This window comes from Hylobates moloch, unplaced genomic scaffold, assembly GCF_009828535.3.
Source record: "Hylobates moloch isolate HMO894 unplaced genomic scaffold, HMol_V3 SCAFFOLD_4, whole genome shotgun sequence".
Lineage (NCBI taxonomy): Eukaryota > Metazoa > Chordata > Mammalia > Primates > Hylobatidae > Hylobates > Hylobates moloch.
Window position 1 is genome coordinate 40241018 of NW_026652279.1, and position 18701 is coordinate 40259718.

Genomic DNA, 18701 nt, shown 5'->3' on the forward strand with positions numbered 1-18701 from the left:
TTTGCATTTCTCTGATGGCCAGTGATGATGAGCATTTCTTCATGTGTTTTTTGATTGCATAAATGTCTTCTTTTGAGAAGTGTCTGTTCATGTCCTTTGCCCACTTTTTGATGGGGTTGTTTGTTTTTTTTCTTGTAAATTTATTTGAGTTCATTGTAGATTCTGGATATTAGCCCTTTGTCAGATGAGTAGGTTGCGAAAATTTTCTCCCATTCTGTAGGTTGCCTGTTTACTCTGATGGTAGTTTCTTTTTCTGTGCAGAAGCTCTTTAGTTTAATTAGATCCCATTTGTCAATTTTGGCCTTTGCTCCCATTGCTTTTGGTGTTTTAGACATGAAGTCCTTGCCCACGCCTATGTCCTGAATGGTATTGCCTAGGTTTGGTTTTCTTGTAGGATTTTAATGGTTTTAGGTCTAACATTTAAGTCTTTAATCCATCTTGAATTAATTTTTGTATAAGGTGTAAGGAAGGGATCCAGTTTCAGCTTTCTACATATGGCTAGCCAGTTTTCCCAGCACCATTTATTAAATAGGGAATCCTTTCCCTATTTCTTGCTTTTGTCAGGTTTGTCAAAGATCAGATAGTTGTAGATATGCGGCATCATTTCTGAGTGCTCTGTTCTGTTCCATTGATCTACGTCTCAGTTGTGGTACCACTACCATGCTGTTTTGGTTACTGTAGCCTTGTAGTATAGTTTGAAGTCAGGTAGTGTGATGCCTCCAGCTTTGTTCTTTTGGCTTACGATTGACTTGGCGATGCGGGCTCTTTTTTGGTTCCATATGAACTTTAAAGTAGTTTTTTCCAATTCTGTGAAGAAAGTCATTGGTAGCATGATGGGGATGGCATTGAATCTATAAATTACCTTGGGCAGTATGGCCATTTTCACCATATTGATTCTTCCAACCCATGAGCATGGAATGTTCTTCCATTTGTTTGTATCCTCTTTGATTTCATTGAGCAGTGGTTTGTAGTTCTCCTTGAAGAGGTCCTTCACATCCCTTGTAAGTTGGATTCCTAGGTATTTTATTCTCTTTGAAGTAATTGTGAATGGGAGTTCACTCATGATTTGGCTCTCTGTTTGTCTGTTATTGGTGTACAAGAATGCTTGTGATTTTTGTACATTGATTTTGTATCCTGAGACTTTGCTGAAGTTGCTAATCAGCTTAAGGAGATTTTGGGCTGACACAATGGGGTTTTCTAGATATACAATCATGTCATCTGCAAACAAGGACAATTTGACTTCCTCTTTTCCTAATTGAATACCCTTTATTTCCTTCTCCTGCCTGATTGCTCTGGCCAGAACTTCCAGCACTATGTTGAATAGGAGTGATGAGAGAAGGCATCCCTGTCTTGTGCCAGTTTTCAGAGGGAGTGCTTCCAGTTTTTGCCCATTCAGTATGATATTGGCTGTGGGTTTGTCGTAGATAGCTCTTATTATTTTGAGATACGTCCCATCAATACCTAATTTATTGAGAGTTTTTAGCATGAAGGGTTGTTGAATTTTGTCAAAGGCCTTTTCTGCATCTATTGAGATAATCATGTGGTTTTTGTCTTTGGTTTTGTTTATATGCTGGATTACATTTATTGATTTGTGTATGTTGAACCAGCCTTGCATCCCAGGGATGAAGCCCACTTGATTATGGTGGATAAGCTTTTTGATGTGCTGCAGGATTCGGTTTGCCAGTATTTTATTGAGGATTTTTGCATCAATATTCATCAAGGATATTGGTCTGAAATTCTCTTTTTTGGTTATGTCTCTGCCAGGTTTTGGTATCAGGACGATGCTGGCTTCATAAAATGTGTTAGGGAGGATTCCCTCTTTTTCTATCGATTGGAATAGTTTCAGAAGGAATGGTACCAGTTCCTCCTTGTACCTCTGGTAGAATTCAGCTGTGAATCCATCAGGTCCTGGACTCTTTTTGGTTGGTAAGCTATTGATTATTGCCACAATTTCGAACCTGTTATTGGTCTATTCAGAGATTCAACTTCTTCCTGATTTAGTCTTGGGAGGGTGTATTTGTTGAGGAATTTATCCATTTCTTCTAGATTTTCTAGTTTATTTGCATAGAGGTGTTTGTAGTATTCTCTGATGGTAGATTGTATTTCTGTGGGATTGGTGGTGATATCCCCTTTTTCATTTTTTATTGCATCTATTTGATTCTTCTCTCTTTTCTTCTTTATTAGTCTTGCTAGCGGTCTATCAATTTTGTTGATCTTTTCAAAAAACCAGCTCCTGGATTCATTAATTTTTTGAAGGGTTTTTTGTGTCTCTATTTCCTTCAGTTCTGCTCTGATTTTAGTTATTTCTAGCCTTCTGCTAGCTTTTGAATGTGTTTGCTCTTGCTTTTCTAGTTCTTTTAATTGTGATGTTAGGGTGTCAGTTTTGGATCTTTCCTGCTTTCTCTTGTGGGCCTTTAGTGCTATAAATTTCCCTCTACACACTGCTTTGAACGTGTCCCAGAGATTCTGGTAGGTTGTGTCTTTGTTCTCATTGGTTTCAAAGAACATCTTTATTTCTGCCTTCATTTCATTATGTACCCAATAGTCATTCAGGAGCAGGTTGTTCAGTTTCCATGTAGTTGAGCGGTTTTGAGTGAGTTTCTTAATCCTGAGTTCTAGTTTGATTGCACTGTGGTCTGAGAGACAGTTTGTTATAATTTCTGTTCTTTTACATTTGCTGAGGAGAGCTTTACTTCCAACTATGTGGTCAATTTTGGAATAGGTGTGGTGTGGTGCTGAAAAAAATGTATATTCTGTTGATTTGGGGTGGAGAGTTCTGTAGATGTCTATTAGGTCCACTTTGTGTAGAGCTGAGTTCAATTCCTGGATATTCTTGTTAACTTTCTGTCTCGTTGATCTGTCTACTGTTGACAGTGGGGTGTTAAAATCTCCCATTATTATTGTGTGGGAGTTTAAGTCCCTTTGGAGGTCACTCAGGACTTGCTTTATTAATCTGGGTGCTCTGTATTGGGTGCATATATATTTAGGATAGTTAGCTCTTCTTGTTGAATTGATCCCTTTACCATTATGTAATGGCCTTCTTTGTCTCTTTTGATATGTGCCACATTTTCTTAATCCAGTCTATTGTTGTTGGACATTTGGGTTGGTTCCAAGTCTTTGCTATTGTGAATAGTGGCGCAATAAACATATGTGTGCTTGTGTCTTTATAGCAGCATGATTTATAGTCCTTTGGGTATATACCCAGTAATGGGATGGCTGGGTCAAATGGTATTTCTAGTTCTAGATCCCTGAGGAATCGCCACACTGACTTCCGCAGTGGTTAAACTAGTTTACAGTCCCACCAACAGTGTAAAAGTGTTCCTATTTCTCCACATCCTCTCCAGCACCTGTTGTTTCCTGATTTTTTAATGATCACCATTCTAACTGGTGTGAGATGGTATCTCATTGTGGTTTTGATTTGCGTTTGTCTGATGGCCAGTGATGATGAGCATTTTTTCCTGTGTTTTTTGGCTGCATAAATGTCTTCTTTTGAGAAGTGTCTGTTCATGTCCTTTGCCCACTTTTTGATGGGGTTGTTTTTTTTTTTTCTTGTAAATTTGTTTGAGTTCATTGTAGATTCTGGATATTAGCCCTTTGTCAGATGAGTAGGTTGCGAAAATTTTCTCCCATACTGTAGGTTGCCTGTTCACTCTGATGGTAGTTTCTTTTGCTGTGCAGAAACTCTTTAGTTTAATTAGATCCCATTTATCAATTTTGGCTTTTGTTGCCATTGCTTTTGGTGTTTTAGACATGAAGTCCTTGCCCATGCCTATGTCCTGAATGGTAATGCTTAGGTTTTCTTCTAGGGTTTTTATGGTTTTAGGTCTAACATGTAAGTCTTAATCCATCTTGAATTAATTTTTGTATAAGGTGTAAGGAAGGGATCCAGTTTCAGCTTTCTACATATGGCTAGCCAGTTTTCCCAGCACCATTTATTAAATAGGGAATCCTTTCCCCATTGCTTGTTTTTGTCAGGTTTGTCAAAGATCAGATGGTTGTAGATATGCAGTGTTATTTCTGAGTGCTCTGTTGTGTTCCATTGATCTATATCTCTGTTTTGGTACCAGTACCATGCTGTTTTGGTTACTGTAGCTTTGTAGTATAGTTTGAAGTCAGGTAGTGTGATGCCTCCAGCTTTGTTCTTTTGGCTTACGATTGACTTGGCAATGCAGGCTCTTTTTTGGTTCCATATGAACTTTAAAATAGTTTTTTCCAATTCTGTGAAGAAAGTCATTGGTAGCTTGATGGAGATGGCATTGAATCTATAAATTACCTTGGGCAGTATGGCCATTTTCACCATATTGATTCTTCCAACCCATGAGCATGGAATGTTCTTCCGTTTGTTTGTATCCTCTTTTATTTCGTTGAGCAGTGGTTTGTAGTTCTCCTTGAAGAGGTCCTTCACGTCCCTTGTACGTTGGATTCCTAGGTATTTTATTCTCTTTGAAGCAATTGTGAATGGGAGTTCACTCATGATTTGGCTCTCTGTTTGTCTGTTATTGGTGTATAAGAATGCTTGTGATTTTTGTACATTGATTTTGTATCCTGAGACTTTGCTGAAGTTGCTTATCAGCTGAAGGAGATTTTGGGCTGAGACAATGGGGTTTTCTAGATATACAATCATGTCATCTGCAAACAGGGACAGTTTGACTTCCTCTTTTCCTAATTGAATACCCTTTGTTTCCTTCTCCTGCCTAATTGCCTTGGCCAGAACTTCCAGCACTATGCTGAATAGGAGTGGTGAGAGAGGGCATCCCTGTCTTGTGCCAGTTTTCAGAGGGAATGCTTCCAGTTTTGGCCATTCAGTATGATATTGGCTGTGGGTGTGTCATAGATAGCTCTTATTATTTTGAGATATGTCCCATCAATACCTAATTTATTGAGCGTTTTTAGCATGAATGGTTCTTGAGTTTTGTCAAAGGCCTTTTCTGCATCTATTGAGATAATCATGTGGTTTTTGTCTTTGGTTCTGTTTATATGCTGGATTACATTTATTGATTTGCGTATGTTGAACCAGCCTTGCATCCCAGGGATAAAGCCCACTTGATCCTGGTGGGTAAGCTTTTTAATGTGCTGCTGGGTTCAGTTTGCCAGTATTTTATTGAGGTTTTTTGCATCAATATTCATCAAGGATATTGGTCTAAAATTCCCTTTTTTTGTTGTGTCTCTGCCCGGCTTTGATATCAGGATGATGCTGGCCTCATAAAATGTGTTAGGGAGGATTCCCTCTTTTTCTATTGATTGGAATAGTTTCAGAAGGAATGATACCAGTTCCTCCTTGTACATCTGGTAGAATTTATGTTTCATCTAAATTTTCAAATTTATTGGTATACAGCTATTGCTGAGTCTCTCTTTTTTACATGTCTGGTTTATTTGTTATATTCTCTTTTTCTTTCATAATATTATTGTTTAATGTCCCTTGAAGTTTTCCCAAACCAACCTTTGCCTTTGATTCTTCCTATTACTTTTGTTTTCTGTTTCCTTGATTTCTATCCACATCTATATTATCTATTTTTTCTAGTTCCCCTGACTTTATTTTGTTGTCATTTTTCAATATTCATAACTTTGACCTTAAAACCATTACTTCTCAAATTATTTTTTTTCTTTTCTAACTTAAGAATATAAGGCAGCTGGGTGTGGTGGCTCATGCCTGTAATCCCAGCACTCTGGGAGGCTGAGGCAGGTGGATCACTTGAGGCCAGGAGTTTGAGACCAGCCTGGCCAACATGGTGAAACCCTGTCTGTACTAAAAATACAAAAATTAGCTGGGTGTGGTCGCATGCACCTGTAATCCCAGCTACTCGAGAGGCTGAGGCACGAGAATCACTTGAACCCCGGAGGCAAAGGTTGCAGTGAGCGGAGATTCTGCCACTGTACTCCAGTCTGGGCAATAGAGTGAGGATCTGTATCACAAAAACATATATAAATATATATGGCTGTAAATTTTACTCAAAGCACTACTTTTATTGTATTCCACAGTTTTGATGTGTATACACACACACACACACACACACACACACTTTTTTTTTGGTAGAGATGGGGGTCTTGCTATGTTGCCCAGCCTGGTCTCGAACTCTTGCCCTCAAGCAGTCCTCCTGCCTTTGCCTCCCAAAGTGCTGGGATTACAGTTGTGAGCCACTATTCCTGGCCTGATAATATTCTTATCATGCTAGATATTTTTAGATTTCTGATATATTTTTTCACTCACAAATTATTTAGAAGAATGGTTTTTAATTCCCAAATATTTAGAAACTTTTATTTTGTATTTTTATTATCTTTAAACTTAATTGTGTTGTAGTTAGAGTACATGGTTGTATAATACTAATTCTTGAACTTTTTAGAGAATGATTAATTATCTGAAACCTGAACTATTGTGTAAATGCTGTATGTGCACACAAAAGAATGTGTATTCTAATTCTGGATGCACAATTTTATATGTCTGTTAAGTCAAAGTTGTTTTTAAAATATTCTATGTCTAATTTTCCCTGTAATTCAATCAATTTTAACTTTGTTTTGAGGCCATTTCATTAGGTGTGTATGTGTTTAAAATTGATTTGTCTTCCTGGTGAATTAAACCTTCTATTATTGTATTATGACCATCTGTATTACAAATAATGATTTTTATTCTTAGTCTGTTTTCTTATATCAATATGGCAACATCAGCTTTCTCTTAATTTTACTTCATATAGCTTTTTTCTATCCCTTTTAACCTTTCTAGGTTCCTATCTTCTGACATGTCGTATAAACAAAGTATAGCTCATTTATTTTTCAGGCTTAATATATATATATATATATATTTTTTTTTTTTTTACAAATTTGCCAATTTATTGTGATTATTGATGTATTTCCGCTTATTTGATTATTGTTACACTTGTTCTCTATTTTCCTACTATTTTACTTGTTTCTGGTCAGTTTTTGTTTTGTAAGTAGTTCATTCACAGTTGTGCAATATTCTGACTAGTCCTTATCTGCAATTTTGGGGATCTAAATTTGTTCTGGTTGTTTCTTCTGAGTCCTATTCACATTTCTTTGCTGTCTTGTATTTTTCATATTTTTTGTGAGTTCATACAGGGTTTATTATGATCAAGGATCCCTGCAGGACTTACGTGGGGGAAATCTTCCCTTAGAAATGTTTTGCTCCTGCCTCTGCTGGGTACCACACTACTCCGCATCCAGGGACCACAGTAGCCTTTCAGAGTTTTGTTTCAGAACAGGAGTCTGAGACTCAGCTCCTCATCCTGTGTTGTTGTTTCAAGCATCTATATCCCCTTAACTTTTTTTGCTATGGGACTCCATTCCCATAATGACCTTGCTCCTTCCGAATGGCTGTGGATGCAGGCTAGCTTCCTGCCACTCTTACTTTGTGCTTCTCTGATTGTTCCTGTTCTGATCCAAGTTCATTATTTCTCTAGTCTCAAGTAACATGAATTTCTCCACTAGTTCCAGGCTTCTAAAGCCCGGCTCTGATGGCCTTGTACCTTCTGCAGTTAGTTAGAGGCCAGTAACTCTCATTTGTTTCTTTGCTTTTCGTGGTGGTTATGGGTGTCCCTGGAGATTTCTCATGCTAATTGAGATCAGCAGTGCCTCATATAATGTGTTTGTGTGGAGCTGGGGAGGGTGGGCCAGGGTTGCTTAGATTCCTAGTGACTCAATACTGGAAGCTGAAGTCTTACGGATTCTTTCTTAAGGATTTAGGACAGCATTTCCTATAGTACATTCCATGGATGCTTACTTTTCAAGATGTTAATAAGTATTATATGAAAAAAGGGTTTAATGGTCAAATAAGTTTGGGACTTTCACTTAAAATAAAATTAAATAGTTGTCTTTGCTTCAGGCCCTCTCAGGGCCTTTAATTTATAAGTTAAGTCTGCCTTATCCAAAATGTGGGACCAGAAGTGTTTTACATTTCAGATTTTTTTGGATTTTGGAATATTTGCATATACATAATGAGATATCTTGGGGATGAGACCCAAGTCTAAATGTAGAATTCATATATACCTATAGACATAGCCTAAAGATGATTTTATACAATGTATTTAATAATTTTGTGCACAAAATAAAATTTGTGTACACTGAAACATCAGAAAGCAAAGGTATCACTGTCTCAGTCACTCATGTAGGCAGTCTGTGGTTGTCTGGCAGAAAAGATATATTGAAGCTGAATGGGGCAAGGAGGGGCTTTTTTCCTTTAGAGACGCTGAATAAACTTTGTGTTGTACACCTGCGTTTTGACTGTGCCCTGGCACGTAAAGTCAGGTATGGAATGTCCTACTTGTGGTGTCATGTCAGTGCTCAGAAAGTTTCAGATTTTGGAGCATTTTGGATTTCAAAATAAGGTTGATTGTTATGTTCCTACTAAGAGTAGAAGCAGAAACATCTTAGGAGAAATACAGTCTCTTGTAATCCAGACTAGTCACAAGATTGCCGACTCTTCTACTCTCTGCAGAGACAAGGATAGTTGTTGAGTGCTAAACTAGCCTGTACTTTTCCACCTGTCATTGTTGGCTTGAGGATGCTGCTCGGGAGACTGGCTCTTGAAGGATACCTTGGTAGCATTTCTGGATTTTCCTAGATGAATTCTGTATAGTTTAGGTAAGGCTGCTGATCTAGCCACTTAGCCAATGAATTAACGTTTTAATTTTCTTTTTTCTTCCAGATGTTTTCCGTAAGGTGGAAATGCCCTCCCAGTACTGCTTGGCTTTGCTAGAACTAAATGGAATCGGCTTTAGTACTGCAGAATGTGAAAGTCAGAAACATATAATGCAAGCCAAGCTGGATGCAATTGAGACCCAGGCCTATCAACTAGCTGGCCACAGTTTTTCTTTCACCAGTTCAGATGACATCGCTGAGGTTGTATCCTGGGGCTATGGATATAGATAAATAATTTTTAGAGTTAAAATGATTTGTGTGTGTGTGTGTGTGTGTGTGTGTGTGTGTATTTACCTGAACACCAAAGGTCAGTAAAATGAAACAGCCAGTTAACCAGATTGCTTTGGGAATATTCTAGCATCTAATTTGTAAATTATATCTGTATTTAATTTACAAATAAAGGAAGGTAATAAAGAGGACTTCTAGAATGTAAACTCCTTGAGAAGGAGATTTGCCTGGAACAGAGGAGGGACTCACTAAGTATTTGTTGAAGAAATGATTGGTAGTGGTGGTTGCATGACAGCATAGCTATTTCTCCAGGAAGTTAGTCATTTCATGAGCCCTTACCCCTTCCTTGCTTGCCCTAACATCTTTCTATAGAATAGGAAACTGGATATTTTTCTGAATTAAATGAAAAAGGGATTTTTGTGCTCGTGAATTCTCATCATTTAGCTTCCACTTATAAGTGAGAACATGCAGTATTTGATTTTCTGTTCCTTTGTTAACATATTTTAAAGAAAATGAGGAACTTGGTTTCTCTTATTCGTGTGTTGAATTTGGTGGTGCCTTTTTTTTTTCTGGTTGGTATCTGCTTTTCAATCCCCAAGCCAATACCTAGCTGACTGTACATAAAATTACACAGGGAACTTGTAGAAAATATAGAATCTCTGTTTCAGTACAAGTAGGTTTGGGGCAAAGGCAGGAGTTGCTGCCCTTGTGATTCAGATGGGCTTGAAAGCATGCAAGCTACAAGCCTCGAGCAAATCCTGGACTAAGAGTAAGGGGCCTTTGATATTATTGGCTTCTTCTTAGTCCTGCATGTCAAAATGGCAGTTACCTGGAAGGCAATTTGTATGTGAAGTTTCATGGTTAATTCTGAAAGCTTCACCAAAAAAAAAAAAAAAAAAAAAAAAAAGCTTAAGCTAAAGAACTTCTAAATATATAACTTGAGATATTTGTGTTGTCTATAATCATAATGGGTCTCTCTTCCTGGGTTTGTTGCTTTATTGTTACTTTAATAGTGTTTTATTTTTCCTATCCAGTTGCTTGGTTTTTTTCTCCTATACTGCCATTCATGTACCCTTTGATACCTATACTAGGGTTGCCTGATAAAATATGGCACATCCAGTTTGAAATTTGTATTTCATGCTGTCATTTTTGAAAACATGGATGAACCTGAAGGATGTTATGCTAAGTGAAATAAGCCAGTTACAGAAAGATAAGTACCTTATGTTTCAGATGATCTCACTATATGTGGAATCCAATGAAGTTGAACTCCTCGAAGTAGAAAGTGGAACAGTTGTTACCAGAGGCTGGGGGAGTAGGGAGCGGGGAAATAGGGAGTTGCTAATCCAAGGGTATAAAGTTTTAGATAGGGGAATGGGGAGTTGTTTATCAAAGGGTACAAGGTTTCAGATAAACAGGAGGAATTGATTCTAAGATTTATTGTACACAAGGGTGACTACAGTCAATAGTAATGTATTATATATTTCAAAGTAACTAAGAGTAAATTTCAAATGTCTTACCATAAAAAATGATAGGTCTAAGTGTGGTGATCAGTATGTTAATCAGCTTAATTTAATCGCACCACGTTGTATACTTATATCAAAACATCATCTTGTACCCCATGAATGTATACAACTATAATTTGTCAATAAAATCAGGTAAACGACAGATAACAATTTAGTATAAGTATGCCCCATGCAACTCAAATTTAACTGGGCATTTTGTAATTTTATTTGGTATATGTGGCAACCCTAATCCCTATACATGCATATGTTCATATCTGTGTAACACAGTTCTTGGGCTAAATAGTTACTGACATCTGTAGTAAGCCTCAGTACCTTTCATTCCTAAGACCCCAGTTCAAACTGGAACCAGATCATTGTTTCTGTCATCATTACTATTCTAGAGAAGCACAGGGATTATCTTCCCTTCCACCCCTGGCTCAACTTGTGGGAAAAATTCTTGTACTTATACAAATAGTTTCAATTTTTAGAATTATTACCGGGAAAATAATCCAAGGTTCATTAAAACCCACTTGAAGTATATAAGTGAATGATTAGGTATAGTAGATAATGTTCTGAATTGCCCTAGTTTCATCCCCTCTAATCTGAGCTTGTGAGTGTTACATGGCGTCTTCCACCTCCTGCACAGTGCGATCCTGGTGTCTTCAGTGGGTGCTACTGGCCCTCTCTAGCATTCATTATTGCCACATTGTATTGGCCACCTTCTCCTAACTTTTTGTGCCTAGGGACTATCAGGGCCCAGCATTGTGGTGGTGGGACTATATGACTTTTCAAACCCCTTCCTACTTTCATGTTTTCTGATTTTTGTAATGAGACAATAGCCATGTAAGCTTCCATGTTGATCTATGGGGCTTAACTGATTGAGCAGCCTCATTTAGGAGAGCTCACAATTCTTAGAGCAGTAAGTCTCAATGTCAATAACTTGTTTGCCAGTTGCTCAGCACAGAGTATATATGTGCCTGTGTTCCTGACTGCTTAAAAGCTGGCTATGTGTGGTGGCTCATGCCTATAATCCCGGCACATTGGGAGGCTGAGGCAGCTGGATTGCTTGAGCTTAGGAGTTTGAGACCACCCTGGCCAACATGGCGAAATCTTGTCTCTACCAAAGATGCAAAAATTAGCTGGCTATGGTGGTACACGCCTGTGGCCCCAGCTACTCGGGAGGCTGAGGTGGGAGGATCACTTGAGCCCAGGAAGTCAAGGCTATAGTGAGCTGTGATCACACCACTACACTCCGGCCTGGGTGACAGATCCTGTCTCAAAAAAAAAAGAAAAAAAAAAAGGCCTTGTGTTAGTATTAATTAATCTGATAGTGTCTAATTAGAGTATGGTAGACAACCTGACATAAATTTTGATTGCCATCACATATTAAATATGGTAATTCCAAATTATCCACAGAAACATTATTTCAATCCATGTTGAACTGTAGAGATTGTTTTCTAAAATAACTTAAAATATTTTCTGAATGATAATCCTTGCAAGTTTCATTCTTGACTAAAGAGGCATCAATTTCTTGCAGGTTTTATTTTTGGAATTGAAGTTGCCCCCAAATGGAGAGATGAAAAACCAAGGCAGCAAGAAAACTCTGGGTTCTACCAGAAGAGGGAATGACAATGGACGCAAGCTAAGGCTGGGAAGACAGTTCAGCACTAGTAAGGTGCTCTTTGGGGCAGTCACAGAGCAGGGCAGAACCTTAACATTTTGGTGTCTAGAAAGAATGCTGATGAAATCAAGATCTTAGCCTACCATTTGAATTTACCCAGATATAAATTAACACATTGGTTTGTGGTTTGGTAGCCCACAAATTCTGTGGAGATATTCCAGCATGGAAAATCCGAATCATAATCTAAGTTAGCAGTTGTGTCCTTCCTTCCTATCATTAAAATGGTATAAAGGTTTATAAAGGTGTACCACCATGCCTGGCTAATTTTTGTATTTTTAGTGGAGATGGGGTTTCACCATGTTGGCCAGGCTGATCTTGAACTCCTGACCTCAAGAGATCCTCCCGCCTCAGCCTCCCAACGTGCTGGGATTACAGGCATGAGCCACTGCACAGGCCCTGATTTAAGAATTTAATCTGCTAATTTCAAAGTACAATTGTTAATAATAATCCATGGAAACTGTGTGCATTAGTAGGAGGGAAGAGAGAAAGGGCTTAATTTTGCATTTTTTACAGATGTTTCAGGAGAAAAATAGGGTAGAAAATATAGCCACAGAGCTGTCCAAGTTGCCCTTGTGTAGAATTGTGGTCCTTATACCGTTATCTATGATGTGTCTGCTCCTAGGAAGTTTCCTTAGCTCCAGGCTATAGCACAATTTTTAATTTAATCTCACTGGCCCTTTTACGCACAAGTTTCTGTTCCTTAATATAGTTCACTGAAAGTCTATAGTATGAAAAATTCAAAGTTTTAAAAATAAATGTCTCCTGATTACCTTGATATGAAAACCATGTAAGTATCCAGGCAAGCACAAAAACAACTGGGATACTTCCAGTCATGTGAGGAGTGAAGGAGGAAAATGCATAAAGAAAACAGATGATGTAAAATAAACTTTTGGTGGGGTGTGGGGAGGCAGTTACTTTGTTAAACTGACAATTCATTTATTTTTTTGAAAAAGGTAGTTTTAAATTGATACTGCTCAGTATTACCACATTTCCATTTTATAAACTGTCGTTATAGTTTTATCAATATGGTGGTTTAAAAAAAAACCCTAAGTAATAGTTTTGAGTTGTAGATATTACTCTCAAATTTAATTTTGAGACTGCATTATTTACAGAAAAGAGATTCTAGCTTGCTATGGAATTTGGACAAGAATTCAATCTTACCTTATTTTTTTTGGCAGGATGTTTTAAATAAATTAAAGGCATTACATCCTTTACCAGGCTTGATATTAGAATGGAGAAGAATCACTAATGCTATTACCAAAGTGGTCTTTCCCCTTCAGCGGGAAAAGCGTCTTAATCCTTTTCTTGGAATGGAAAGAATCTATCCTGTATCACAGTCGCACACTGCTACAGGTGATGAGAAATCTTAAGTATAAACGATATCCAATTTTGAAGGAAAAACATTTTCATATGTAATATTTCTTATGATGGCCAAGAATTCAAGTGTTGATCAAGGAGTTCAGTGAAGTTTTACAACTATAAAATACATGCTTTATCCAAAGCATAGATAGATACTACCTGGGTACCGAGATGAGTATTTGTTCCTGCTTTTATTTTTATTTATTTATTTATTTATTTATTTATTTATTTATTTATTTATTTTTGAGACAGAGTTTCACTCTTGTTGGCTAGGCTGGAGTGCGCTGGCATGATCTCAGCTCCCTGCAACCTCCGCCTCCCAGGTTCAAGTGATTCTCCTGCCTCAACCTCCCGAGTAGCTGGGATTACAGGCGCATACCACCACATCTGGCTAATTTTTGTATTTTTAGTAGAGATGGGGTTTCGTCACATTGGTCAGGCTGGTCTCGAACTCCTGACCTCAGGTGATCCACCCGCCTCGGCCTCCCAAAGTGCTGGGATTACAGGCGTGAGCCACTGCGCCCAGCCTGTTTGCTGCTTTTAAGAACTTGTATAGAGTAACTGGGATGTCTGAGACAGTACTTTCAATGTGTGTATACATAGGAATTAAATATTTGAGTCAGTGGTCTTATCGAATTTCAGTCCCAGCCCTTTTTTGAGCCTCTTAAGATTTCTCCAAGTTGAATCTGAGTAGGCCTCTGGGGTATTTGTATAAGTAAGTGTTTTATTTTACCCAAGCAGAAAAGAAAGCTGTAGAGTCCTTTGGTTATCTCATGGTCCTCCTGAGATAAATAAGAGTGTAATCTTACGAAGAAAAATGTATTCTTTCTCTAGGCAGTACAAAACTCTAAATATTTGCTAAATGTGATGTGTAGTGGAAGAAAAGGTGGCTTTAACTCATTCATAGAGGAGGCAGGCAGTTTAGATTGGTGGTATAGAATGTGGGCTTTGACATCAGAAATCAGGGTTTGAATCCTGGTTCTGTGAATCTTTAGACAAGATACTTAACCTCTCAATGCCTACGTTTTTTTTCATGTATAAAACAAGGTAATAGGCTGGGCACAGTGGCTGCCGCCTGTAATCCCAGCACTTTGGGAGGCCAAGATGGGAGGGTCATTTGAGCCCAGGAGTTTGAGACTAGCCTGAGCAAGATAGTGAAACCGTGTCTCTAAAGAAAGTCAAAAAATTAGCCATGTGTGGTATCTTGTGCCTGTAGTCCCAGCCACTTGGGAGGCTGACGTAGAAGGATTGCTTGAGCCCAGGGGGTCAAGGCTACAGTGAGCTGTGATTGAGCCACTGCACTTCAGCCTGGGCAACAGAGTGAGACCCTGTCTCAGTCAATCAATAAATAAACCAATGAATAAACAAGGTCATAACAGTCTTACCTCACCTGGTAATTCTGAGGATTAAATAGGTTCATAGATGTATTTAGAATAGTGCATGGCTCCTAGAAAGTGCTCACTATCGGTTGCTGCTGTTACCCAGCGCAGAGGCTCCATGAGGCGCTGCTTTTCTCTGCTTGCTTTATCCCTTGTTCTAAACTTTCTAAACTTGTCCCATCCTAGTGATATCGTGTCCTGTTGGTATTTAAATTTCACTTTGAAACATATGCTAATGATACAAACTTACGTAAAATAAAATCCTCCGTGATGAAAAGACAACATCAACCTAGAATTTTCTTTCTTATTTATTTATTTATTTATTTATTTATTTATTTATTTATTTATTTATTTATGAGATGGAGTCTCCCTCTGTCACCAGGCTGGAGTGCAGTGGCGTGATCTTGGCTCACTGCAACCTCCACCTCCTGGGTTCAAGTGATTCTCCTGCCTCAGCTAATTTTTGTATTTTTAGTAGAGACAGTGTTTCACTATGTTGGCCAGGATGGTCTCAATCTCTTGACCCTGTGATCCACCCACCTCGGCCTCCCAAAGTGCTGAGATTACAGGCATTAGCCACCTCACCCAGCAACCTAGAATTTTCAATGGTGTTGCACATTTATTTGTTCTTTACAAAGCAGAAGAGAAAATCAGTAATAAGCCTTCTGCTTTGTTATTTGTTTGTAAAGAACAAATAAATGTGCAACATTTATTTTGATTTTATTACTGATTTTACTTATTAGTGATTTTAGAAATGTATTTTAATATTTTATAATGCTTATAATATTTAGAAATACAAACTTAAGCATAGCAAAGCCATTTCATGAATATACTTCATATCCATTAAGCTATATATTCATTCTTTGTAATTTATTTTTACCATTTTTTTGGTCTGCCAGTGTTGCTTCATTAATTCCACTAAAAAACCAGAGTAGTGTGCTGAATATTAAGTGTTATAGAAAAGCAGACAATGTGTTGATGTAAAAAGAGCCTTGGATGCCTTCCTCTTCTGTTTGTTAGCTTTGTAACACTGAACAGGCCATTTAATGACAACAATTATATTAAAGGTTATCATTAACTGAGCACTTATTTTGTGCTAAAAGCTAAATGACAAAGACATAGTATCAGGGGATCATTCAAAAAAACAACGTCCAAGTCACTTAAAAGGTCTGATTTATCAGAAGATGATGGAGCTATACATAGCTAGTAGACAGCCTGTTACAATGAAGAGTGTGTCATAAAATAGAGTTTTAGTGTTGCTGATAGTGTTATAAAAAATCACAGTAACAAAATTACTCAAACTTTTTTGGAGTGATACTTAACATGTTTTCATGTTTTAGATAAATTCAACCAATAAGTAAACAAAAGATGTAAAATATATTTGGAAATAAAGGCTTTATAAGCTTTTTTTTTTTTTTTTTTTTTTTGAGACAGAGTCTCACTCTGTTGCCCAGGCTAGAGTACAGTGTGGCATGATCTCGGCTCAGTGCAACCTCCGCCTCCCAGGTTCAAGCAATTCTCCTGCCATAGCCTCCTAAGTAGCTGAGGATTACAGGCACCCGCCACCATGCCCAGCTAATTTTTTGTGTTTTTAGTGGAGACGGGGTTTCACTATGTTGGCCAGGCTTATAAGCATTTTTTTAAAAAACAGCTTTCTGTTCACTGGAAAATTTACTATTAACCACCTGCTTCAAGTCTCACCTGATTCAGTACTTCTGGTAAGTACTATTGTTCATTCTCTTGATGAATGACAATGACGATGAAGAAAAACAGCTAGATGATGTCTGAAAGTGATGTTTTTAGAAGCTTCAGTGGTTGTTTCTCCTAAGATCATTTGATTAGCCTTTACTCATTAATATGACCGCTAACATGTTATAGTGCTGAAATCTGATACTTATTTTAGCATAAGAATAGTTCAGTTTATCAAATTACTTCTCATTGTGGGATGGTTTTCTGTGTAAAACATAGTATTGTAGCCAGTTCATACATTCATTTATTTTGGGATGGTCTTGTACTTATTTTTTCATTGTTAGACACATGAACATGATGAAAAATATTTAAATATAAATGTATTTCAGTTCAGCATTGATAGTCTGCATTTTTAAGATAATCCAGAAATGTGAATACTGTTAAAACAAATACTAGATTTTTTTTTCTAATTTTATGTCTTTATTCTGCTTGATTTTAGGACGAATAACCTTTATAGAACCAAATATTCAGAATGTGCCAAGAGATTTTGAAATCAAAATGCCAACACTAGTAGGAGAAAGCCCACCTTCTCAAGCTGTAGGCAAAGGCCTACTTCCCATGGGCAGGTAGGCGCTGTTTCTCTGTATCTGTATTAATAAACTTTTGTAAGTATGAATGGCTCAAAATAGCTTATTAGACAAATAAATGAAATTAGTTTTATTTTATGTTTCAGACATACCCATTTCTGTCCTAGACCATTTTGAATCCTGAGTCCCATCTATAAAGAAGCTAATTCATGTTTAATTCAATGTTTGCTAAAAAAAAGTTCTAGTATCTTTGTTAAGCTTTAAAGTGAGTCTCAGATAAAGATTTGGTTTTCTTTGTTTGTTTGTTTTTTTGAGACGGAGTCTTGCTCTCTTGCCCAGGCTGGAGTGCAGTGGTGCGATCTCAGCTTACTGCAACCTCCACCTCCTGGGCTCGAGCAATCCTCCCACCTCAGCCTCCTGAGTAGCTGGGACCACAGGCGTGTGCCACCATGCCTAGCTAATTTTTGTAGAGACAAGCGTCTCACTTTGTTGCCCTAGCTAGACCCAAACTCCTGGGCTCAAGCAATCTACTCGTCTTGGCTTCCCAAAGTGCTGGTATTACAGGTGTGAGCTACCACACCCAGCCCTCAGTAAGGTTTTTATTAAGTTTCTTAGACGGAAATACTGATGTTACTGAAAATCAGACCTTTTTCATATATTTGAGACTGCTTCATGTCTAACTGATGATGTTGTTTGCACCACAGAGGAAAATATACGAAGGGTTGCAGCCTGAACCCTAGATGCCAGGCACAGATGGAGGAGACAGCTGCAGACAGAGGAATGCCATTTTCAATTAGCATGCGACATGCCTTTGTGCCTTTCCCAGGTAAGGTGGCTGATAGCTTTGAAGCTTCTTATTGCTGTGAGAATGTTTTTCAAATCATGGATAAAGCCTGAAATATGAGTGAGACTTAGAGCAAGCATTATAGCATGCAGAAAGATGGTCCCTCCATCTTTCTGTCTACGGTGGAGCCTACCTTTCTCCTTTGTCATGCCAGGTTTATAGCAGTCATCGTCTCCATGATCTGCTCTGTGGGAAACTTTTATGGTGCGTGCTCAGCAGCAGCAGCAGTCTGCTGAAACCATGTTTTCTAACGTCACTGTAAACTTCTTTGCAAAATCCAGTTGGTTTTGTCAGTCTTCATCCTCTTTAACTTATTTACAGCATTTGTCACTGTTAATCAACTCCTTCTTCAATTTCTCTTCTCCCTTGACCTCTAAGGGCAGTTTTTCTCTCCTTCTAACTTGTTTGCTTTTATGTTTTTTCTCTCTCTTTCTGCACTGCTGCTTCCTATTGCATGGGGTGGCCCCTAAGGCTATTCTCATTCTGCCTGACCTCTCCTCAGTACTCTAGTCATAAACCTTTTGTTGTCAAGACATTTGGAAGTGATGATGTAACTTGCAGATCATCCCAACTGTTAGTATACATATTTGTTCTTTAATCTTTCACCAGCTGGCAAGTCCTAGTGAGCACAATTAACCATCCGAATTTATTTAAATTCCATCAGAAACTTATATGCCAATGGTGAATTCAGACCTATGATGACATGTCCTGCTTGGCAGTTTTTAGTTTTACTTATGTCTAAACTATCAGCATACACAATTCTATCAAAATTATCCAAGGGAG

General features: G+C 37.9%; 1 protein-coding gene across 6 annotated transcripts in view; it reads left to right on the forward strand.

Moving 5' to 3' along the window:
* Window positions 1-18701, forward strand: part of POLQ (DNA polymerase theta) — a 126946-nt gene that overhangs the window by 74806 nt on the left and 33439 nt on the right. For 5 of the 6 annotated variants that reach the window (XM_032150061.2, XM_032150060.2, XM_032150065.2 and 2 more), the window contains 5 exons: window positions 8657-8850; window positions 11917-12054; window positions 13239-13413; window positions 16987-17113; window positions 17779-17900. In XM_032150061.2, the coding sequence (XP_032005952.1) occupies window positions 8657-8850; window positions 11917-12054; window positions 13239-13413; window positions 16987-17113; window positions 17779-17900 (756 nt within the window). Of the gene's footprint in view, window positions 1-8656; window positions 8851-11916; window positions 12055-13238; window positions 13414-16986; window positions 17114-17778; window positions 17901-18701 lie in introns of those variants that run through there. The other variant, XM_032150066.2, reaches the window with a different exon arrangement.